Source organism: Equus quagga, chromosome 8 (assembly GCF_021613505.1).
Source record: "Equus quagga isolate Etosha38 chromosome 8, UCLA_HA_Equagga_1.0, whole genome shotgun sequence".
Classification (NCBI taxonomy): domain Eukaryota; kingdom Metazoa; phylum Chordata; class Mammalia; order Perissodactyla; family Equidae; genus Equus; species Equus quagga.
In genome coordinates, this window is record NC_060274.1 from 121,813,104 (window position 1) to 121,838,328 (window position 25,225).

Here is a 25,225-nt window from a genome sequence, read left to right on the forward strand (position 1 = left end):
TATTAAAATGAAGTGAGGAGGGCTATTTTATAATGACGCCTAGGGCTATTGTCAATTTGTAGAATATAGCCTGCCATACAAGAAACTCTAATAAAAACAAGGAATGCCTAAAGATACCTCTCTAATTGTTTATGTTATACAGAAGTATTAATTTAAAAATATTACTTCTACAGTTTGCTCATGACATACTTAGCATCATGTCAGCCCAGGAGAGACCAGGTTTATTTTGCTCTCTGATATACCTGTACACAGGATAGTACTGAGTATTGTGGACTTACTATAAATATTTATTGAATGAATAGATGAATATTTGAATAAAACAACCAACATAAAGCCTAAGAATGACTCTGGTACCCATGAAGAAAAATACCTGACTTGAAACTGAATGTCTGTTCCACTAGCATCCACCCAAGCCGTGGGTCTAGGTGTCAGATAATTCCGCCAGAAAGCCAAGACACAAACCAACCCACAACCCTTGGTATTGATTCTCCTTGAGCTCTCAAATCAAGGGTCTTCTATTGACTTCAGAAGGGATCCCCTTCCTATAACTCAGCATTTCCTTAAGTGGTTATTACTGTGAAGCATACCAACCCCAGGTTTTCCAGAACTTATTTAATATTGCTTCTAGGCCACCTTACACAGGTGTGTCCAGGAGCACCACAGGAAAAGGAACACTTTCCTCAATGGCTAGACCTTTGCTTCCTATTCTCTCCCTTTTCGTCTTTTTCCTTACCCTTTGAGCTCATTATCTGCATCAGATGGCCTTGTTTGATCCGTAAAGTACCACGCGTCCATAGATGGAACTTTGAGAAATCTAAGTGTTCTGTTAAGCTTTTTATCTTAGCACAACATTAATGTCGAAGTCTTGAATCTTCCTGGCTGGTATCAAGGTGTTTCCCTGACTAGATGTAAAAAGCACTTTCTCTATGGCTCAGTGGTTTTACTACTGGAGGAAACATCCCATTAAAATTTTCCATCAGGCAGTAAGGAGAAGAGAGATTCATTATGTGAAGAGAGGCAAGGAAAAGGTTTACCGTATAATCAATCAATGGTGATACACCCTTGTTTCTCTTATCAGGGAAACTGCCCCTCAAATATTTTATAGGAACAAGGGAATTTCTGGAATGGGAAACAATAATCCTAAAAGTATGCATACTCTGACATACCATTAATCATAACGTTTATCATGCCTTATGGTTATACATTTATGAGTTTAAATTCGCCTTAAACTCTCTTAAGCCTAAACAGCCAGGATGACTAATAGGTATTCATAACAGGTTTATTACGGCTCTAGACAGCTCCATGGAGTAATGAACGGAATGTTTGAGTTCATGTCCTGCATTATTTGAACTTTGTGATTCCAGATTTGAAAAAGAAATTTGCAATATGTTTGAGATAATGGCTAGTTCTTAGATCGATGAAAATGCAAGAGCACTGGGGTGAAGTCCAGTCTCAGGTGGCTGTGAGGCGCCAGGCAAGTCCCTTAGGGCCTCCGTTTTAAGGGTGAAAAATACCATGTCTGTGCCAGGTCACTCAAGTCTCCGTCCTCTGGTCCGCTGGTCTGAGAGAGCTGGCCCGATGCTGCGCTTCCGCAGCTTGAGTTCACCTGACGCAAGGTGCAAAATAATGTGATGTGGTTCTTTAAAATGTTTCCCTTACGGTACAGTTTAAACTTTCATTTTATTTCCTGAAATGTATTCCTACAAATTCCCTTACCTTCATTCCATTATTGACTCTTTCCTGGGTCTCTTCTTTCAGGTTCTATATTCTTTTAACTAACAGAACAATAGATTCTAAATAGAAGGTCATTTTAAGTTTCATGATAATTAAGCGGTAAGAGACTGAATATACAAACAGACAATGGCCAGACTGTTTATAAAATAGAACTCTGACCCGCAACCTGCAGAAGCCTGCCCAGGAAAGCAACCCGTTATCCACAATCGCCAGCCTGCTATACAGCAGAGTTTGAGGAAGTCAGACTGCTACTTCTATAAACAATCCAGGAAGCCAAACAATAACTTCATAACAATTGGCCCCAAATGGCTGGGACTTGATTAATAGCTGACACCTTCCCTAATTTTTGTCCCTGTTTCCAACTTGAAGATTAACCAAAGAAAGCCAAATATGCCACTCTAACCAATCACACAGGAGGCCCCACTTCTAGTCAGCCCGCCCACAGCTTCTCCATACCAACAGGCTCCAATCAGGGCGGACCTGAAGTCTTCCATTTTTTCACTATAAAGCTCTCCTACTCTTCTGCCTGCCGACTTTGAGTCTCTGCCATCATGAGTCACTCTGAAAGGGACTGAATAAATAAGTCTTTGCTTGTTCTCATTTGGTTGGTATGCATTTATTTCCACAGTGAGAATAAGAAAGGACACAGAGAAAGCACTCAACTTCAACCAGACTGTCTGTTGAAGCAGTCTTTCTAAGTCCTTGGCAGCTACTATTTAAAAACTTCCACACACCCAAAACCTCTATACTTCCACATACCTAATACTTATCTACTCTGAGCATATGGCTCCACCCCACCTTCTCAGGGAAAAGAGAAGCCCAAGAAGAACGACCTCAGCATCTCATCAACATTCACTCCAAATATCTATACTTTCATCCATGTGATTCTTCCCTTCCTCTGGTTACGACAGAACTGCAGACATCTCTTCTGTGGGATGCTCGGGATCCTGTTGTCCTCTGCCTTCTCACAACTTTGATCTACAGATTATTCACCACTCTCTCCTGTTTCTTCAAACTCTTCCCATCTCTTTATAAGAGCACTTAGGTATGTTCAAGGCTGTACCATCTTTTTTTTTTTTAAATATTTTTCTTTCTTCTCCCCAAAGCCCCCCGGTACACAGTTATATATATTTTTAGTTGTGGGTCCTTCTAGTTGTGGCATATGGGACACTGCCCCAGCATCGCCTGATGGACAGTGCCAGGTCCACGCCCAGGATCCAAACCTGCAAAACCCTGGGCCACTGAAGCAGAGTGCATGAATTTGACCACTTGGCCACAGGGCCGGCCCCAAGGCCCTACTATTTTAAACTCTTTCACTCCCCTCTACTCTAAGCCCCTTTCAGCTATCAATCTGTCTCTCTTCCCCACTTTAGAGCCCAAACGCTGGAATTACTCGTCTCCCCTTCAATTCTCATTCACTCCACAACCAGCTGTGATGTAGGTTCCACCTCTGTTACTCCACTGAAACTGTACTGAGATCACCAGTGACGTCATTTTTCCCAAATACAGGTATTCTCAGTGGCTGGCGTTGTGACTGACAGGCGGCCAAAACTCCCCTTTCTTGATTTGTTAACTAAAAACATAGCTCTGCATTGTTGCGCTCTGCACTGGACATAGCTTTACCTAGATTAACTCTTATAATCCTCCTAACAACTGGATGAAGCCAGTATTATGACTATTATTCCTGTTTTGGAAATTGGGGCTCACAATCTGCCTGTGCAGAACACACATCTCTTCCACCTGTTCTCCTCCCTGAGATTCATCCTTGTTTTCCCCCTCTAAAATAGCAGCAGGAGACAGGAAAATTTCCTGAGAAACATAAAGAAGGTTTCCCGGCACATGAACAAGAGCTCAATATATGTTGAGTATTATTATTTTCCTACCACTTAAAACCATGCCTTACACATGGAATATACTCAATAAGTTCTGACTAGTTAAATGTGCCCAGAGAGGTCAGAACAAAGAGGCTCAAATAATTACTTTTGCTGGGAGCTGTGGCCCACTGGGGCTTTAAAGGTAAGGAGGGGCATTCCCCTGGAGGCCTCCAGGGGCCTTTACCTGCTCACACTGACTTCAGAAAAGAGGAAGAGAAAGCTTTTTATTTTTCCTTTCTGCCAAATATACACTCATTTCTAAAAAGGCAAAATTACATTTTTATGGTGTTATTTGATCATGACAGTCATCTTTTGTGAAAAGGATTCACCTTGATCTCATTACGCAAATATTAGTTTGCAGGTGTGAATTGAGGGGGAGAGCGATTAAATCTTGTTTTCTATTATGTACATCTATAAATATTGAAATTCATGAGATTTAACTTTGAAAATCTGCTACTCTAGGAAAATAAAGTGTAGTTGCAGGGTTGAACAAAACAAACGGGGAAATCAGAGCATAGATTTACTGATTTTACTCTCTTGCCTTCCCTCTCCCTCGAATCAATTTGTGGTGGATGGAGAGGATGAAGACAGCTGGAGGAACAATAGGTTATTAACACAAATTATAAGGACAGGAACTCCCTTCAGATTTCAGGAACTGAGCCGAGGGAGAAGATTAGAGAGACACTGTGTTTACACCGCACGATAATGTGCTCATGTAATTGTCTGAGCTCCTTGAAAATCCCTACTAAAATAAAAGTATTAGTATCTGTCATTCTGCCTAAATATTGTTAAATGCTTAGGAAAAGTCCCCAGAAGTTAGCTTCCAGTTTTCCAATAAGTCTCATAAAGAATTGCTTACCAACTGGGAGACGTTTTTCCATAGTGTAAGAGCAAGAAGATATGACAGGATTCATGCTGTTATAGACACTGTGTTACTTTAATGATGTTGCCCTTAAGGAAAGAAAATTATGCCAAGAAAAAATAAAAAGGAGACTATAGGAAGCAAACAGTTCACTGGGTGCTGACATTAAACAAAGGATGAGTTTCTGGCTTGAAATGCAATACAGGTAAAAATTTGGCAGGAAACCTATAAATTAGATAAAAGGAGCTTAAACTCAAATGTGGAGAGGAAATGGAAAAATCACCCAGATAAACTGCCAAAAGCAGGTAACATGGATGGATGTGATATCTTTCTGGATGCCATGTTGAGGTCCTAAGGTACTGTGAAATTCTCATGAAGGCTATCTGGGAACACTCCCTATGGATTAGGTCCTATATACTAATAGAGGGCAAACAAACAGAAACCTCCCAAACCACAGAATTCTACATTTTATAATAACAGACTAAATAGACTATTTTATCATCGTTAACTCTGAGGATGGACTTGCCGCTGGAAAACAGAACTGGAAGGGTTTCCTTTATTGGAATGAATAATTTAAAAGATGGGGAAAATAGAAAAGTTGAAGATCTAGAAGATCATAAAACCAAAGCGTGCTAAATTCAGTAACAAAAAGGGGCTTCAAAGCCTTGTTTGGAGCAAAGTTAAGAAAGAGTTGATTTCTGCCTGGAGAAGCTGATGCAGCATCAACTTCTGCATTCTCCATCAGGGCAAACAGTCCTGCGTGTTCTACAAAGGAAACTGAGCTCAAGGTATGGGATGACATGGAGCTCTGTTTGCTGGACTCAGACCATTAAAAAGAATGTCCAACAGCCATGTTTGAGTAATGGTTTGCTTTCCAGAGACTAGTTTTATTTTTGTATATTGTCAAGAATAACATGGTGAAGTGTAGCCTAAAGGATTATATAGACAGATGAATTTAGAGATGTTGAATACTTTTCTCGAAGAGTATTGATTAGTGGCTCTCTAGAAAGGCTTGAATGATGCAAGATTCTGTCCTTGGAACTATCCCATTCAGCTTTCTATCACTGTCTTGGAACAAAACCAGTAAAATTAACCTGGATCTGCAGATGACAAAATACTGGGAGACAGAAACTACAGAAAGAATCAAGATTCACGATGATCCTGAAAAATTAAAGTTACAAGCCAAAAGCAGTGGGAGGATTATATACTTTAAAAGAGTGAATTTTAGGGGCTGGCCCCGTGGCCGAGTGGTTAAGTTCACGCGCTCCACTGCAGGCGGCCCAGTGTTTCGTTGGTTCGAATCCTGGGCACGGACATGGCACTGCTCATCAAACCACGCTGAGGCAGCGTCCCATGCCACAACTAGAAGGACCCACAACAAAGAATATACAACTATGTACTGGGGGGCTTTGGGGAGAAAAAGGAAAAAATAAATAAATAAAATCTTTAAAAAAAAGTGAATTTTATGGTATGTGAATTATATCTTACAAAAGCTGTTATATAAAAAACAAATAAAAGCAATAGGGAGATGTTTAACTGGAAAATGTAAAGCCTCGTATTTGAGTTAAAAACCAAACATATTGGATAGGAAAAGCTTATTTGGTGACAGTCTTTGGGTTTGAGTCGACTGTGAGCTCAGTATCAGCCAACAGCAGGGTCTACTGGAGCCTCAGCTTCCTGAGGACCAGACTTACCCCAGAATCCTTAGCGCCTAACACAAAGTCTGCACAGAGTAGATGCATTATAAATATTTGTTAAATAAATATGCTGCTTAAAAACAATGCAACAAGACACAAGAAAAGCCAAAAATCTAACACAACCTTAAGCTACAAGAGCTTAAATATAGGAGTTTCTTTTCTAATTAAGAAATCTAACATAGAAAAGAGACTGGAATAAACCCCAAAGTGCTGACACTGGTTGTCTTGAGTTAGAGGATTATGGGAGAATTGTGTCTTCTTATTTTATATTTTTGTCTATTTTCCTTGTGTTTCACTTTTCAGGATGGGGGGGGGGGAAATCCCTGCTCCCTCCACCCCAAGATTATTTGAATGGCACTGAGTGTGATGGACTGCATGTTTGTGTCCCCCCAGAATTCATATGTTGAGGTCCTAACTCCAAGGTGATGATACCAGGAGGTGGGGCCTTTGACAGGTGATTAGGTCATGAGGGTGGAGTCCTCATGAAGGAGGTTAGTGCCCTTATAAAATAAACCCTAGAGAGGTCAGTTGCCCCTTTACCATGTGAGGACACAGCGAGAAGATGGTGTGTGTGAACCAGGAAGCAGGTCCCCAACAGACACTGAATCTGCAGCAGCTTGATTTGGCCTTCCCAGCCTCTAGAACTGTGAGGAATAAATGTTTGCTGTTTATAAGCCACCCAGTCTGTGGTATTCTGTTATAGCCACTGAGTAGGTTGAAACATTGGTCCTCCTGAAAAAATATTTTATAAATATATCTTTTTATGCATATGCCTGTCTCTCCCCCTAGAATGTAGACACCTTAACTGCAGAGATTTTGTTAGCCTTGCACGTAAGTCTGATGGTAAGGACAACAGCAAATTCACCCCCCCCCCCCCCCTTCTTGCAAATGCTAATATAACTGAACTGGGGAAAAATAGAATTATCCACATGACTACTCTTATCACATCCTAACTTGATGTACTATCTCTAAGAAAAGATACTTGACTCAAGATAAACTAAAAAAAAAGGAGGGCCAGCCTTGTGGCCAAGTGGTTAAGTTTGCGCGCTCTGCTTCGGCAGCCCAAGGTCTCACTGGTTTGGATCCTGGGCGTGGACCTAGCGCCACTTAGCAGGCCATGTGGAGGCGGCATCCCACATAGGAGAACTAGAAGGACCTGCAACGAGAATATACAACTATGTACCGGGGACTTTGGGGAGAAGAGGAAAAAAAAAAGATTGGCAATAGATGTTAGCTCAGGGCCAATCTTAAAAAATAAATAAATAAAATTTTCAAAAAGTTTAACACTATGACTTAAATTTTAGGCTAGAAGTCAGTTCTGGAATTCTCCTCTTTTTTCTTGGTGGTGGTGAAGAAAAAACACTCTCAGAGCACTAACCTTTCTTTCAGTGCATGTGTTTGGTAATTTACTTGATGTTACCCCTGTGCCCCGTCGAGGACTGACACCTCTGAGGACACATTCTCCTGCACCACTCTCTGCGTCAGTCACAAGAGTCACTGCAGCAATAAACAGAGAAGAACAACGAAGGCCACTTGCTAGGTGGGGCACTTGCCACAAGGTGGTGGAAAACATGTCCTTCAAAGGTCTTTCTTTCTGGACCAACTTAGAAGGGAGTTGGCTGTTTATCTTCATGGTTACGGGAGTTTCTGGGCCAAAGACTACCTAGGCAAAGCACATTCCCTGGGGCCCTAGTGTTGGTGAGAGATTGTCTTTCTACCACTGGTCATGGAAGAGACCTAGGAGTGAGTAACTGCCACCTCTACCTTGAATACCCTGTTTAAACTGAAGGGCATTTAAAATAATCACAAAATAATGCAAACCCACAACCAAGAAACCAACCCTATGTCACTTTCCAAGCCACATTTCAACTCTCTAATTTTCTCATTTTTTGAAGATCTGAAGCCAGAGGAACTTTAATGCGAGAAGGAGAGGTGAAGCCTATGCAAGGTGAACCAAACCTCTCTCATCTTAGTATCATTATCAGAAATTTTTGAGTTAAATTTGATAGTATGTGGCCATGGGCACAAACTGGTTTAGATTTTCTTGACAAGTCCAGTCAGTTAATCCAACCAAATCAACTCAAAAAAAGGCATCTAATGAGTCAAAATAGAGAATACCCATCAGGTTGCATGCATAGGCCACAATTCATCTTAGCCCTGAGACTTATGCAAAATATTCTTAATTATGCATCCTGAAGATATAAATTATTTAGTCAGAGTATGGTTGGAGATTTAAAAATGAAGCAAAATAAGTTAATGCCAATTTTTGGTAGGTGGAGTTGCAGAAACGTATAATGGATGAATTTTTGAATAAGTATAAATGAATTCATTACTTTCTTAAAGTAAATGTACCCTAAAATTCTTTAAAATGATTTGTTTATCCATATATCTTAAATGACCCATTGTTTACCTTGCCATGCAATCCTTTCTCTTTAGATAATAAAAGGTTTGATGAATAATCACGTTTCAAATTAGTGACATTTAAAGAATCATTAATCACACCACCTTCAAATGTAATAATCATAAATATTAGAAGTTACAGAGACCCACCAAACCCTACAAATAGCAGCGGAGCATAGTCTGATATAGCGCCAGAAGATCAGAGGACGGCACAGAAAGACCAGGAGGTCCCACTCTGCTGCACACAAGCTGGCTAGGCGTGGAAATTGACTGGATGGCACGAACAGCCGAGTCCTTTATCCTGTCTAGTCTTCACAACTTATTCCAGATGAGAATACAACCTTTTGTAATTACGGGTGACACATTCTTTCTGAATCTACTTTTGAATTTGAGAATTGGCACCAAAGTTCAGGACAAGAAACTGTGGCCTACTCAATTCTCTCTATTTACCCCACTAAATCATATTTTACTATCCACAATATTTTTCCTGCCTCTGGTTGTTCTAGTCTTTGCCTGAAACTTACTACTCATCTTAAAGAAATTATTATTTACACTGCACCACTCACTCTGCTGTCTGTGAAAAATATGCATTCTTAGATGTTCGAACACAGGGATACAAGACAGTTCATCAACAGTTCTGTAAGCTTCCCCCTTTTAAGCAGTATTCCACAATATACATTCAAATGTTCCCACTAAAACTTATGATTCTGAAAAGGGACACTGTCTTTCAAGAGATGGTATTGATGAGCCTAGAAAGAACCAGATCAAGAAAAATTTGAGGGGCTGGCCCCATGGTGGAGTGGTTAAGTTTGCACACTCCACTTGGGTGGCCCAGGGTTTCGCTGGTTTGGATCCTGGGCATGGACATGGCACCGCTCATCAGGTCATGCTGAAGCGGCATCCTGTACAGCACAACCAGAGGCACTCACAAGTGGAATATACAACTATGTACTGGAGGGCTTTAGGGAGAAGAAGAATGAAAAAAAAGAAAACAAAGATTTGAATTCTAGACCATTAAGTGATAGGGAAACGTTGCATAATTTTTTACAAGGAATGACTGGATGGAAGCGATATTTTAGGAATATTTGACAAATATGGCAGCATACTGAAGCAGGAATTGGAATAAAATAATTTCGCATTGAACTTACGATATACTGTTGCTCCACTAAAATGATAACTACTAATCCTTTCTTAGCAAAAACCCAGGCTTTAAATTCATTTTTCAAAAGCACTGAACTATTTATGTTGATTGATGTGGGCAACTGCCCATGTGAGAAAACGATGCCTTGAGAATGTCTAGCTGGTGCTAACGGCTCAATGTGGGCACTCATGATTAGCAGAGCTAATCTCAGTTCTTGCGGCTAAGACGGCCTCCTTCATTCATTCATCTCCCCAACAAATGTTTTCAAGTGCCTACAGCTATAAGTGAAAGGTGACAGATTTAAAAAAGGCAAAAAAATAGTGAAAAGGTTTCTACAACTTTATCTTTTTTTGAGTAGAAAATTAGGGGATAGAGATGTGAAGGCTAAAAGCTATAATCTCTGTTTCATAAGTTAAGTTTTTTTTTTGTTTTTTATTTTGTGAGGAAGATTGGCCCTGAGCTAACATCAGGGCCAATCTTCCTCTATTTTATGTGGGATGCTGCCACAGCGGGGCTTGAGGAGCAGTGCTAGGTCCCCACCAGGGATCTGAGCCTGTGAACCCTGGCCACTAAAGCGGAGCATGCGAACGTAACCACTATGCTGTCGGACTGGCCCCAAGATTTTTGGTGCTTGAGTTATTTAAAAACTAGAGGGTTTTTCCAAAAATTTCACTTTAAAACATCATAAATTTACCTATATTTTCTTACTGTATCTATAGCAGAGGCTTTTTTGGGTCCAAAATTTGGCACAATTTTGCAGGAATTTTCATGGAGAGCAGAGTGGACTTCGAAGCCCGCTGATATGGGCTTGGCCATGTGACCATGTGGGTTTTGGGAAATGGTATGTGGATGGAGAGGACAGTGTGCTAGGCCAGAGCTGAAGCCTAAGGAGCTTTGCACATTTCTGCTTGTGTCTTGTGTGTCTGCCACCACCTCGAGAAGAATATGCTAGCTCTAGGTCCAAAGAGAGACATGAGGAGCACGGCCATCCAGATGTCCCACGGATCTATTTTAAGAGGCAGAGCAGCGACACACCAGGTGCTATGAAACAAGTCCAGCTTTGGATTTAGCCAAATCTTACCTGAGCGGCAGCTGCATGAGCAATATAAATGACTGTGGTTTTATTCACAGGGTTTTGAGGTGGTATAATACAGCATCCTTGTGCCAACAGCTAATGGATACAGTGGCAAAATGGATTATTGGAATTGAAGTTTACAGACTCCTAGGTGAAGGTAGATTTTATCGATCACTTTTCTCCACTACACTAGACATGACACTGTCATATAAGAACCAAACCTGTGCGATTTTAGTGCCCTTTCCATTTATTGCCTTTTCCAGCCATGTGTAGTTCTTGGATTAACTACCTTGGCTTCCCATTGCCTTTCATACTTCTTGTTAGTATGTATTTTCCTATGTTTTGGAGTCAATTTTTCCACTTTTCTGACATTTTGTTTTCTTTCCTTGGAAACCTAAACTCTTTCAAAGAATAATCTCTTTCTCTCACAATTCTTTCCACCTTAAGATCCTCACCGACTTTGAGGGGAAAAGGAAATACTGATGATAATTATCTGTTGTTCTCATTCTTACTTTTGTTTAATCTTACCCAAACCAGGTTGTGACAATTTAGGGCATATCTCCAGAAACTCGCTGTGCTTTTTCTTTTTCTTAAGCAAGATTAGCCCTGAGCTAACATCCGCTGCCAGTCTTCCTATTTTTGTATGTGAGCCGCTGCCACAGCATGGGCATTGACAGATGAGAGGTGTAGGTCCATGCCTGGGCACCAAACCTGGGCCACTAAAGTGGAGTGCGCCGAACTTAACCACAAGGCCACCAGGGCTGGCCTGTGGTGCTTCTTTTCTTTTTCTTTAATGGAAGTTTATACACCAGAATGCTGTATAAATCTGTAAGTGTCTTATTGACATGAACTAAATGACCAACACAATTTTTCCTCCCTTATAAGGAGTTATCTCCTTATCACTCAGGATATGTGACAGCTTTAAAGTCTGAGAGTTTTTAATTGCATTTATTGGAAGGGATCTTGCTATGTAATCTGTGTGTGGAAATTAATAGAATTAATGAAAGAATCCTCGACTAAATTGGACTTGGGATGGCCTGTAGGGGGAGCTCTCACACCCTACCATACATCATCAATAACTCCAAACAGGAAGAGATGTATGTTTGCATCTCTGGAAGGAAGTGCAACCACTTTACGACTGAAGGAAGATTTCTTTCGCCTGCTGGCAATAGCCCAGCCAATGAGAAGTCCCATAGCCCAGCCAATGAGAAGTCCCATAGCCCAGCCAATGAGAAGCCATCGCCACCCAGAACTGTTACTTTCTTCCCATGGACTTTTGTTTGGAACAGCCCCCTACTTGCCCTTTGCTTTATAAAAGCAAGCCCCCTCCTTTGTCCCTCTGCATTTGTCTATGGGTGACCATAGCATGCACATCCTGAATTGCAATTCTTAGCTGATTTGGAATAAAACCCATTTTTGCTGGAGAAGTAACTGTTTAAGGTCAACATGTGTAATCAGCAATCTTTGCACATCACTCCGAGAAAATTTTCAGAAAAGGTGAGCCAACAGAATTGCAATTCCTTGTAATGAAAAAAGAACTCGAGCAATATTGAGCCTACAGAGACAGCCGTCAGCAGCGGAGGGGCTTTTCTCCATCGTCTTCTCTACAGGTCAGAAGTATATAAGCAGATTCAAAAGGGGCATCGAATCCATTCCAGGAATGTGGTAACCAAGGAAAAAAGTAGATCTTAAGCAAATAATTTTCTAGTGAGGTTGGAAGATTTACTGTGTAGTATCCTACAGAGACTATGAAATCTCTGATTATATGTGGGTGTCACTTGTTGAAATAAAATACCACTACTACTAAAACCTTACATTTGGATAGATTTCCCAAGTAGCATTATAAGGAAGATCTTATTTATCTCTCATAGCAACTCTAGGAGGTTGGCAGAAAAAGGTATTATCATTCTGTGACAGATGAGGAAACTGAGGCAGAGAACATCTAAGTGATTTACTCTTGGTTGGGAGCGAGTAGGAGAGCTGTGACCAGAACTCAGGACATCTGACTAAATCAATCAATCAAATATTTCTTATTGACAATCTATTGCTTGTAAAATGTTATACTAGAGCTTTGTTCTTGAGGTGATTAGAGGTAAAAAGACAATACAGAAAGATGTGCAAACTTAAATTACAATAGAGGCGTTAAAAATTTAGATTTCCAAAGAAATGGAATACTTGTACAAAAGAAAAAAACTAAGCAGATTATTATTTCTTCAAGGCTGGATATCTCCTAGATAGTATATTCCATTCCCATTCTAAGTTTCTTCTCTTTCTATATTTAATTCTGGGACCGGAAGATAAAACCAAATTGATTTTCGGTCCTTCACCATCTTGTCCAAACTTCTTTCTTTTAATCTTTCTTTCGGTTATTAAAGGAAGACACTTGTTGCTTAGCTGGAGTTAACCCCTCCTCTTGTATCCAGGGGTTCTAACTGCCCTTTTCTTCAAGGCCCTTTCACTCACAGTGTGGTCTGGGAAGCAGCAGCATCAGCATCGCCTGGGTTCTTGTTAAGAAAGCAGAATCCCAGGCCTGCGCTAGACCTATAGAATCAGAATCTGCATTTTCAGGAGACACGTGAAGGTGTGAGAAGTACTGATCTAGCTATTCATTTAAAAGTTAACCCCTCCATTTCACACACCATTAGTCGCTTTCCCTTCACCATTTCCTTTCCTTCCTTCTTGAAACAACCCACCCGGGCTTCACTATTTAAAAAAACAAAATAAAACCACATTTCTCCCCAGGCCCTACCACCGTCAGTGACTGATAGCACTTTTTGCTCTCAGACTATCTCAATTTGGTTTCCTTGGTTACCAATTTCCTGGAATGAATTCTATGCCCCTTGCTCCCTTTACTTTTAAATCACTTATTTCTTTCTTAAAACTCAAACTTGACTTTCACTCCAATGTAGTTTGCACACATAAAAAGCACTAAGAAAAAATGATATAGATATTAACTTTGGTAAGCTTAGATGAACTTTTAAAACATCCATAGTCCAAATACTGATTGGAAAATGAATTATCTTATCAGCATTTGGTGCCTGATGATTTTCAAGTGCCCGCTCTTATCCTGCATCTATTCAAGATCATCGACGGATCTGCGCTCCTGCTAAGCTGGCCGACTGACCTACACTAGGCCAAATTTACTGAATGCCGCTGGCAGCACTGTCCCAACTTTGAAAAACAGAACTGTTAGATCTCTGCAGAAATAACCCACAAGTATACACAGACACAGTGTTCATGAAAATAAAGCAAAATGAGACCTAGGACTTAAAGCTTGTCTATTTTAGATTTTCTTCCTGCAGCCTTAGGCTCCTAAATCCTAGAATGCAGAGGCCCATCTCTTGTGAAGAAATGAAGAAAAGGAAAAAGCTGTCAATGGAAGCCATGGGTTTCCTCACTGTCCAGTGTTATAAAAAAAAAAAGCTGACACTGCTGAGGAACCAAAAGACAAATTTGCCTCTTAATCCCAATGACTTTCTTCCCTTTATTCTTCCTTTTTATTGTGGCAAAACACTTAACATGAGATCCACCCTCTCAACAAATTTTTAAGTGCACAATACAGTATTATTAGCTATAGGACCTGAGCTGTACGGCAGATCTGGAGAACTTATTCATCTTGTATAACTGAAACTTTATATTTGCTGAATGACATCTCATACAACAAAGGTTTGAAGGTTGAGATGCTTTGAAATTTACTGGGTACCAGAGCCCACTCACCTTCCATGGATTTCAAGCAATCTGCTCACTAGTGATTGGATGTTGTGTTATTCATCAGGTCTGCCTTTTATGAAGAAAAATGAAGAGCATAAAAGAAAAGAACCACAGTGAAAATGGGGGTGTGCTGAAAGGTTAATGTGCTCTTCAGCCCACTTCAGATGGATCACTGAGCAGCCTCACAATCTGTTTACCTGATGCATGCAGAAAGAACTGTCACGCTTCACCTTTGGAAATGGGCCATTACTCCTGGTGACAGATTATGAATTGTGGAATATGGCCAGCACCTGGCCAGACAAGGAAGAGTTCATAAATCAGACTCAAAACAGAAATACCTGACTAAAATTCTTCAGTTCTTTGAGGGGTTGAAAAAGGATATGTAAGGAGAGAATCAGTTCAACCCACGTGTGTATATATGTGTGTGTACTGAGGGGTGGGGAGAACGTTGATTTTCTAAAGGCCTTTGTTAAGGTTCTAAAAAGAAGTATTTTTTGTTACTTTTTGGTTGGCCAAAGAGTTTTGCTTCATTATGGAATAAGGTGGCAGTTGGGGGTCAGGGTGGAGGGTGGTTGGGATAAAGATTTTATTCTTAACAGGAAATTGGCTTGGGCCTTCCAAGGAAGAAAGAAGTGATCAATTCTCTCAACAAAAAGTATAAATAGTTGATTCTTAGGGGTCGGTGTTTGTTGATTTTACAAATAATATGGAAAACAGGCCATAACCTTATAGATCTGGAAAACAGCTACAACTTGGTAGCTAATAGTAGGCAAATTGCTAAATGGATCAGAATACATTAAAAGAAGTGTTTATAAGTATATGAAAATAGCCAGAAAAATGTCAACTAAAACAAAATGTTGCTATAATATAAGGCCCTTGAAGAAAAATAATCTAAACCAGTTGTAAGAAGATAGTCTTATTTTTGAGTTTTGTGTTGTAGGAGTGAAATCCAAAAGGGACTTTTAGAACTGTTATCTGAAAATATGCTCCATGAGCCCCCAAAGGCCAGCCAATACTCTACCTCTAGAAAGGTGCTAGCAATACCCAAAAGGTAGTGTTCTACTGTTGCGTCATCTGTTGGCAATTCCTCCCACATCGATTAAGCATGTACTACCAAGGAGTCGAGAGAGATTGTTTAATTTTCATCATACCCCGCCTTCACTTCAGACAGCAGCCACCAGGCTGGTAGTAATTTTTCATCAGTATGGCACCACAAGAGTTTGTACTTTTTTGAGAAGAAAAAGTAAAGTTTAAGTAAATATATAGACCATTACTATAACATCATCAGGATAATTTTTAAATCATTTCCTTTTGAAAAATCATTATTTAGGGCATTCATTAGAATATAATATATAACATCATGGACAGAAAGTGGAGAACATTTTTATAAGAATAAAAGATTTGGCAAGCATTTTAGCTGTGATAAAGCCAACATCTCTTTATCCTTTGTTATCTGAAGACTTTTTAGAGTTCTGATAAATTGATCTTAATTATTTTTAGATATGAAATACTATTCTACTACTTTTCCCTCTTTTTTACTAATGTCAATGACAAAGTTATCAGGCCAAATTACTTTCTCTTCCTCTGGGGAACCAACTTCTGTAGAACCCTTCTAGTCTTTGATACAATCGTTACCTTGACCAGCAGTTTTACACTAGAGACCAAAGCTTTCCTCAGGCACCGAGTGCCACATTTCAGGCCACCTGAGGTCTCCCTCCCAAGTGTGCCTCTGCTTGCTCCCAGCAGGAAGTCCAGTCCATCTGGTAAGAAAGGAGATGACTTCATTAGCAAATGCTATAAAGACCTGAAGCTCTCTTAGGGAGACAATCCATCACACCTCTCTAATCTTTTCTTTTCCCTCTACACAAAATTTGCCCTCAATCTCCCTTTTAAACTGATTTTCTTGGCATAAAGGTTTGTAAAACGCGGGCACACATCTTACATATTCTGATCCTTCCGTCCACTCACATGCAGAGCTAGCCCTGCATATGCCTGCATCCCAAGCCCCCTCGGCATGCGTCTGTGCTGGGTGACTGTGACCAGCAGGAGAAGCTCCCTAGGAACGAAGGCTTTCCGAATGTTTGTCTGACCAGCTAAGCTGTCATGGTCATTTTCAGGCCCTTAGTTAAAAATGACTGTTAGACATCCATCTTAGAGAAACAGTGACTCAATAATTAATCATCAATGCATTGGAAGATTATCTTTAAATTAGCCAGGAACATTATAACTAAATTTATCCTAAAATACCAGTGTTTCTACCTCAGAGGAATAATTATATTTTAAGGTTTCTTACAGAAACCTTTCTTTGAACTCTCAAGCATTAGTGACAGAATTCCTTGCCCTGTGTATAAGGCATCATGTTATGTGTTAGAAAGAAAAACCTCCAGACGTATGAAATGTAGAAGGTGAAACAAGGTTAAATTCATAGGACATTTAACTACATTCATTAAATAACGACTCAAAATAAATACAGCAAAATGGTGAAAGTTACTATGTTTATCAAATTAATTGTAGAAAGAATAATTGATATAAAATTCACTATATTAGCATTATGTAGAAAAATTGCATGTAGAAAGATGGATTAGAGCTGCATCTTGAAGGGAATCAGAATGTGCCACCCCAAACTATGCCACTTTGGCATGGTGGTTATTTTGAGCTGAAAACACTTGAGAAGCAGCAGATGCACAAAGAGCTCTCTTACCTCCCCTTTTCTACCTAAAAGCAGGGCACAAATTTCCCATGAGAAAAAGGTGTACTCCCTGTACCAGGAGGAGGAGAACATTCTTCTGCCTGGAGACATGAAGTCAATGCTAAGAGGAATCTAAGCAAACAAACCTACTAAAGTCACCCTTATCTTCCATTAGTTTCCCCCAAATATTTCCTAGTCACTTTCCCACAATTTACCGACCGTAGCCCAAACCCCTTTTCCCTTTGCCTTGACACATCTCCACAATTTATCATTCTTTGCTAAAATGGTATAAAGTGGTGTATAAACTTTCAGGCCTATCTGCTTTTTTGGGTCTTCAGTTCTGATATGTGAAGACTTCCATGGGCACGTAAAAATATTAACATTAAGTAAAATTTGTGTGCTTTTCCTCTGTTAATCTATCTTTTGTCAGTTTAATTCTCAGGCACAGCCACAGAGCTGAAGAGGTTAGAGGAGAAGTCTTTCTTCTTCTACAGTCTCAAATAGATGAGCAGCCTCTGACGAAGAAGTTAAGGAGGAAAGCATTCTGAGCACAAAGGCTCCATTTGTTAATTCCTCTAAAACTTCAAAGAACAGAAGAGAGAAAACCAATACCAAAACTTGAACAATCTATTTGTTTAAGATAATTTCAAGAAATATGAAATCATTAGTGATGAATTTGACAAAAGATTGCAGGAGATGTCAACTAAAAATTATAAAATACTGCTGAGAGAAACTAAATAAGACCTAAACAAATGGAGAGAGATAACTGTGTTCTTGGGGCAAAAGATTCAATATTGTTAAAAAAGATCCAAGTTAGACGATTTACACTACCTGATTCCAAGACTTATTATAAAGCTATAGTAACCAAGATATTGTGGTTTTGGGGTATAGATAATCACACAGGTCAGTGGAACAGAATGAAAGTCCAGAAATAGTCTCATACACATGGAAACAATTAATTTCAACAAAGATTTCAAGGCAATTCAGTGAGGAAAGGAAAAACTTTTCAACAAATAGTTTGGAACCATAGGACAGCCATATGCATTAAAATAAACCTCAAGCCTTAACTCGTCATTTACAGAGATTAACTGGCGATGGATAATAGCTGTAAATGTCAAGCAAAACCATAAAACTTCTAAAAGAAAGTAAGAAGACATTTTAGTGATCTTCAGTTAGACAAAGATTTCTCAAATAAGATACAAAAAGCATGAATTATAAAATTAAAAAAACCAGTAAAAGGGAGTTCATTAAAATTGCAAAATTTTGCTCTCCAAAAGAGACTGTTGAGGAAATGAAAAAGCAGCCACGGACTGGGAAAAATATTTGCAAAACATACATCCAAGCAGGGACCTACACACTGTACCCACAATGGATAAACAGCTCTTATAACTCCAGAATGGAAAGACCAAAAATCCAATAAAAAAATAGGCAAAAGACTTGAGCCATGGTTTTTTCAACTGTGGTATAGAGACATTTTGGGCTGGATAATACTTTCATCGTGGGAGGCTGTCTTGGGCACTGCAGGATGTTTAGCAGCATCCCCAGATGCCAACAGGATCCCTGGTAGTGACAACCAAAAATGTCTTGAGACACTGCCAATGGTCCCCTGGGAAACAAAACTGTCCCAGATGAGAACCACTGCTTTGAATAACACTTTACCAAAGAAGACATAAGGATGATGAATAAACATATATAACCTAGGATAATCAACTAAAAACTACTGAAAACAATTGGAAGTGTTTGATGAAGTTAAAAAATATACAAATATTAACAAGATAGAAAATATGAAAATACAGTGAAAGGTTAGATTTCATACTCAGTTGCAATAAAAATAGACATGAGCTCAAGAAGAAATTTACTGAACTTATATGAAGCTATAAAGTTTTACTGAAGGGGCATGAAAAAAGATGTGAATAAATGAATATGTGCCTGCAGAACAAATTAAAAGTAGGAAAAATTCCTCTAAGTTATAAATACAGTGAAATTGCAATAAAAATAAGATTTTCTTTTAGGAACATAATAAAACAATTCAAAAGCTCAATGAAAGCATAAACAGAATACCAAGGAAAATATTTGAGGGGAGTGATAATGGTAGATCTAAGGTACGGTTAGCAAAAACAGTATAGGGATAGGAAAAATGCCTAGAAAAAACAAAGAAGCTGACCATATATACCTGCATAGTGTATGTTTGATAAAGCCAATGTTTTCAATCAATAAGCACATGATGAACTGATGAATGTGCTACAAGCAAACCAGCCAGCAATTTGAGGGAGAAAATAGTATTGATTTCCTACCTACATGACTTCTTATCCTCAAATTAATTTCAAATGATCCTCATCAAAATTTTAAATGTGAACCAACAAAATACAAAAGAAAAGAAGATAATAATTGGGTAATTTTACACTTTTGACAGGAGAAAACTCTATTACAAGACAAAACATAAAAGACTACTAAATCTGACTGCTTAAAAATTAAACATCTTGAGCTAAAATTATGCATATCTCAAGATAAATCTCAAAAACATAATGTTCAGTAATAAAAGAAAGTTTGAATATTATATAAAAATTTGCTCTTATTTGCAAAAAAGGTTAAAATACAGAAAGCAATATATTGCTTATAGAAACATATGCAGGCATTCAAAAATACACAAAATGTTAGAAGAATATAGAACATTCTTTGTCACTCAGGAAGATAAATGAGGTCCAGGGCCGTGGTCTGGAAGACCACCTTTTCTTACAATGTATTAAATGTTTTATTTCTTTAACTTAAAAAATAAAAAGGACTGAAAACAGAAACATAAAGGATTGATAATTCTGGATGGTAGAAAAAAGAACGAGAATTATATTATTTTTCTACATTTGTGCATTTCAAAAAATTTCTCAAAATACTTCAGAATTTTTTGAGGTAAAATAAATAAGCACATACGTGTACCATGTCATAAGACAAATTACAAATAAATTTACAATACAAATAAGTTCAATAACCCTAATAGAAAAATTTGTTCACACAACTGAAATGAACCATCCAACAGAAAAATGGGCAAAGACAATGAATGGGCAATTCAAAACAAACAAACAAAAAAGAAATTTGCAAAGGCTATACTTATAAGAAAAGATGCTCTATTTCCCTAATAATTAAATAATAATTTCCCTGATAATTAAATTAAAATGACAATTTTCTCCCATTAGATTGGCAAAGAAAATTCATTTTGGCAAATGTGTGTATATATATATATATCTCCTGTGAGCCAGCCATCTCACTTCTGGGCATTGGGTCCTCTTGACTATTCACACAAGTACATGTACAAGGGTTGTGGTTACAATGTTGTAATAAAAAAACCTAGACATCATCCACATATGTATCAAATTGAAACTAGTTTAACCAGTCATGGTAGCTCTATACAATATGATGCAATGTATGCATTTAAACAAATTAGATCTGTATTTATAAAATAAGGCAATATATTTAATATATAAAATATGTTTTTAAGTGAAAAAAGCTAGTATATAAGAATATGTTTATTATGAACATTTTTTGGTTAAAAATATAAAGAGTAAAAAGGCATAAAATTCTAGGAAGATGAACATCAAAGTTTTAGATTCAGTTACCTATAGCAGCAGTTAGATCATGAAGAGACTTCTGTGTTCTATGTTTCATGTATCTGAACTATTTCATTACTTTGACAAAATAATTTTTTCAGAAAACAAATTTTTCAATGTTGATTTTAAATTTTACTTATTTATTTTCATAGGAGCTCATAATCAAAGACATGGACTGTAAATGGCATGGGAACCTTAATAGAATTTCTGAAGATTTTATTTAAAAGGATGAAGAAAGTAATAGAGTAACGTGTTTCTCCAAGCGATGCATATTTTATTCTGGATGTAGAGACTTTGTGATAATTGCTAATGTAAATCAAAGCAGTGTTGCCGTAAGTTCTTGACTGCCCTTCTAAGTACAAGTAACTGTAAAGAAACAAACAAAAAATTCCATACTTTTCCACCTGAATACAGTATTTGAAGTATTTATATATATGCAAAGTAGATCATATTTCATCCAAGTTGTCATCAATTCATCCAATTCTTGACATATAATTTTTAATGATGTGCAAAAAAATTCTGGAAGTACTCTATCCAAAATCGTCAAAGTATTAATAAGACCAAAAGTTATAATGACACACTAAATATAACCAAAACTTAGGGGAATATTCCCCCTTTTCTATCACAAAATAGATAACTTTAGCTCAGAAAAACACAGTATAGGCAGCAACTGAGAATTTTCTACGGCATCTCTTGATAGGTGGTACCACTGCAAACCTCAACAAATTCCAAGACACTTTAAAATGAGCACTTCAGTTGCCAGCTCCAAAATAAATCATTTTATTTATGCAAAGGCTGAGGCAGTCTTAGATAACGTGGGACGTTTGCCTCCTTTCTCTCTGACTGACTCAAGCATCTGACAGTCATCCTAACTAATCCCCTTGAAAGCCCAAGATCAGAACCCTTCCCAGTGTCCGTCATCTCTAGTGGAGTACCCAGAGTTCTCTTGTGGTCCATTCCATAAAGGATGCTGGAATTATTCCACTAGTTAGGGTCTGTTAATTTACCAAGAAATGTAGTCTGTTTGTGCGACTGAGTTTGTCCTGCAGATTTCTTGTATGCTGGCCTTCCTATGAGACTATGGACTGTTGTAATCATTGTTATTTAAGGAGTAACAACCCAAGAGTATTCTTTCAACTAAGGAAATGGCTCATTTTAGGTGGCCTATAAAGTAATACTCTGAATCCAGATACAGTTCGATAATGACTTTGTCTCTTTACTAGGAGAAAGTCTGTAGAAGTGTTACAAATGTGAACTCATACACAGGAGACACCTTATTTTGTTCTGCATTTCTATTATGCAAACAGTATTTTGAAAGGCTGGAAAATAAGAAAAATCATCCATAATCTTATTACTTGAATCAATTACATTTTCCCACTTTCAGTCTTCATGCATATATGGGACTTTTTGTTTTGCATAGTTCAATCATAGCATATGCAATTTTATATCCGGTTTTTAAATTCATTTTCAAAATGAAAAATTGTTTTTCAAGTTTCTTCTTCATTATGATATAGCAGTCATTTCAAGAGGGATGGGAAGGGGAATATTTTAATCAGATGGTTATAAATGTAGTATTCCATTCTTCTGGGGATATTCTGGAATCTCAGCAGAGGTGTAGGACTTCCCTGTTTCCTTCCTGATTCTGCTCTCAGTAAGGGACTGAGTCTACTCCACAGCTCCATATTGCTGCTGGAATGCTGGGAGCTCCCAATATATTTGGCAGAAACTTGCACTTCACTTTTATCATTCATTTAATCTCTACTGTAACTAACTGTGGTTATTTGCCCTTTTACATTTCCAATTTTACCTTTTTGTGCTTTCTCCTTTTTGTTTTTTGATGGCCCAGTGTCCAGTGGTTTATTTTATTTTTTCGAGGAAGATTAGCCCTGAGCTAACATCTGCCAATCCTCTTTTTTTTTTTTTTTTCCTGAGGAAGACTGGCCCTAAGCTAACATGTGTGCCCATCGTCCTCTACTTTGTATGTGGGACGCCTGCCACAGCATGGCTTGCCACACAGTGCCATGTCCGCACCCGGGATCCAAACCGGCGAACCCTGAGCCGCCAAAGTGGAACATGCGCACTTAACCACTGAACCACTTGGGCCAGCCCCCAGTGGCTTCTTTTTCTCTTTTTAAGAACCAGTTTTTTGACTCCTTAACAATTTTGTAATTTTTAATTTCTCCTTTGATCGTTTCCTTTTCCTTCATTTAACTTCCCTAGATATACTGTATTATTACATTCGTAGCTTCTTAAGCTAAAAGTGGATTCATTTTCTTTCTTTTTTAGAATGCAAGTATTAAAAGCTACCTATTTTCCTGAGCAAACTTTACTGTATCCTATGATATACAGGGATTTTTTTTCAATTCTTATAATGCGTAAATATTCCGTTTGATTCAAGAGCTGCTTAAGTGTAAATTTTTACTTTCCAGAATGTGTTATCATGAATTATTATACTTTTAGTTTTATTGCACAGGGTCAGAATGTGGAGTGTATAATTTTTATTTCAGAAAAGAAACTAAATTTTTTGAAAGTCACTTATTAGCTAATTGTATACATTTTCAAGATCATTTAAAAAATAGTTCTTTATCATATAATTTTAGTCATATGCATATATATGTAGTATTTGTATTTCATATATACACACACACATATTTATATATACACATATTTATAAATTATGCAAACCTTCCTAATTATAATTCAGATCTTTCACCTCTGACTCCTTCATCTGTCATGGGCTGACAGAGGTTAATCAAAGCTTGTAATCGGTATTGCGTTCCAGTCAGTTTCTTCTTTTCCTTTGCTGGAATGTATGCTTTATAGATTTGGGTGCAGTAGTATTTGGGTAGATATTTACACCCTCATTATGCCCTTTAATATTATAAACTCCTCATTCATATCTCTGTCGACATAGTTTATCTTGAATCCAGCTCTAATAAAAATCTCAGCAACAACTTTCTTCTTGTTAGTACTTTTAACTTTAAGCTTAACCTTTCTGGTTCACTTTGCTTAAATGGGTCTCTGGTAGTCAGCATAGAGACTTTTTTTTTAAGTATTAAAAAAAAAGAATTGGTTAAGTTAGCTTTGTTTACTTATGTGTGAGTTTTTGTTCTTATTTATTTTTGGTTTGAAGTTAGAAATCATACGACGTACATTCTAACCCACAAAAATGTTTGTTCATCCTCTAGATTGAAAATTCTTGGATAATTCCACATTTATGAAATTCTGAATCCTTTACAATTCCCAGGGATGTGCATAAGGATTGAATTCAAAATATATTTGTTAACTGACTTGAACTGAAATGTCAGAATGAGTGAACCTCCAGTGGTAGAGTTTGGAAAATAGCGACAATCCAGTGGTGATAGACTTGGGACAGGAGCTTTCCCAGCTGCCCTGGAAGCACAGAAGCCCAGTCGCTTCATCCCTCAACAATGTGCACCTGCTATTCCTGTACTTGGCGCACACTAACGGGACAGACACACTCTTGGTCAATAAGAAAGAAAGCACACAGTCCCCCACCTCTACAGCCACCACCTGGCCATCACTACAATCAATCCAGAGGCAGTTCCAATTTGGAATGAGACTAACTGCCCACTTGCTTCTCCTAGATCAATGTGATAACTGAAAACGGCAATAAAAGAATCATTCAAACAAGTTTAAAATTCAAAGGAACACAGACAATGCTTAGGCCTGAAAAAGAAATCCATCCAGAGTAACTGTATTCCTTCCTTGTCCTGTTTCACTTAAGCCCCTTGTAATCTCTGGGTCCTTCCCAAGGTCACTTTTCATTTACTTTAAATCGTAAGTTAGTCTTTCTAAGTATCCTTTGATAGACATATTTCTAAATTCTTTAAAGCAATCTTTGAAAGAAGGAGATGGCAGTCACTGGATTGTTTTGCCTAAGCTAGGCTCAAGTGGATAGAGACTTTGAAAATTTTTTAAAAGGGACTCTAAGGGTCTGTGGCTCACCTGTCCCACCCACAGTAAAAAGAGCGTCACTTTGAGAATCCCATGCAGATAAGGGTGTGGGAAGAAATGTGGGTGGGTTTATTTTATGGGAAAAATGATTATATTTTTAAAAAACAGGCATGTATGCTTAGAACCTATTTTAAGTAATATATTATGCTTCTAGATACAAGCAGAAAAAATAATCACAGCCAGAGACAAATCCAAATGCTAGACCAGGGGAAACCTGTGCTGAATGAATGCCGGACGAGTAACCAGAATACAACCATAAGAGTGAAATCGCGTGGTCCTTGGTATTTGGAAACATTTTTTAAAATCTCAAGAAGAGAGCCCGTGGCCTAGGGAAAGGAATACCTCGCTCCTCTCTGCTTCTTTTAGTATTGAGGAATGCTGACTTTGAAAGGTCATGGTCTCTATGACCACTGGTCACCATCTTAATGAGTTTTCAAGATTCTTTATGGGTAATTTCTTCACCAT

General features: G+C 38.2%; 1 protein-coding gene across 6 annotated transcripts in view; it reads right to left on the minus strand.

Moving 5' to 3' along the window:
- The window catches only part of TPK1 (thiamin pyrophosphokinase 1), a 314,996-nt gene that overhangs the window by 21,137 nt on the left and 268,634 nt on the right, over positions 1 to 25,225 (minus strand). For 4 of the 6 annotated variants that reach the window (XM_046670705.1, XM_046670701.1, XM_046670703.1 and 1 more), the window contains one exon: positions 16,130 to 16,254. The exons of the other annotated variants lie outside the window; for them this stretch is intronic. In XM_046670705.1, the coding sequence (XP_046526661.1) occupies positions 16,130 to 16,254 (125 nt within the window). The remainder of the gene's footprint in view (positions 1 to 16,129; positions 16,255 to 25,225) is intronic. 6 annotated transcript variants of the gene reach the window in all.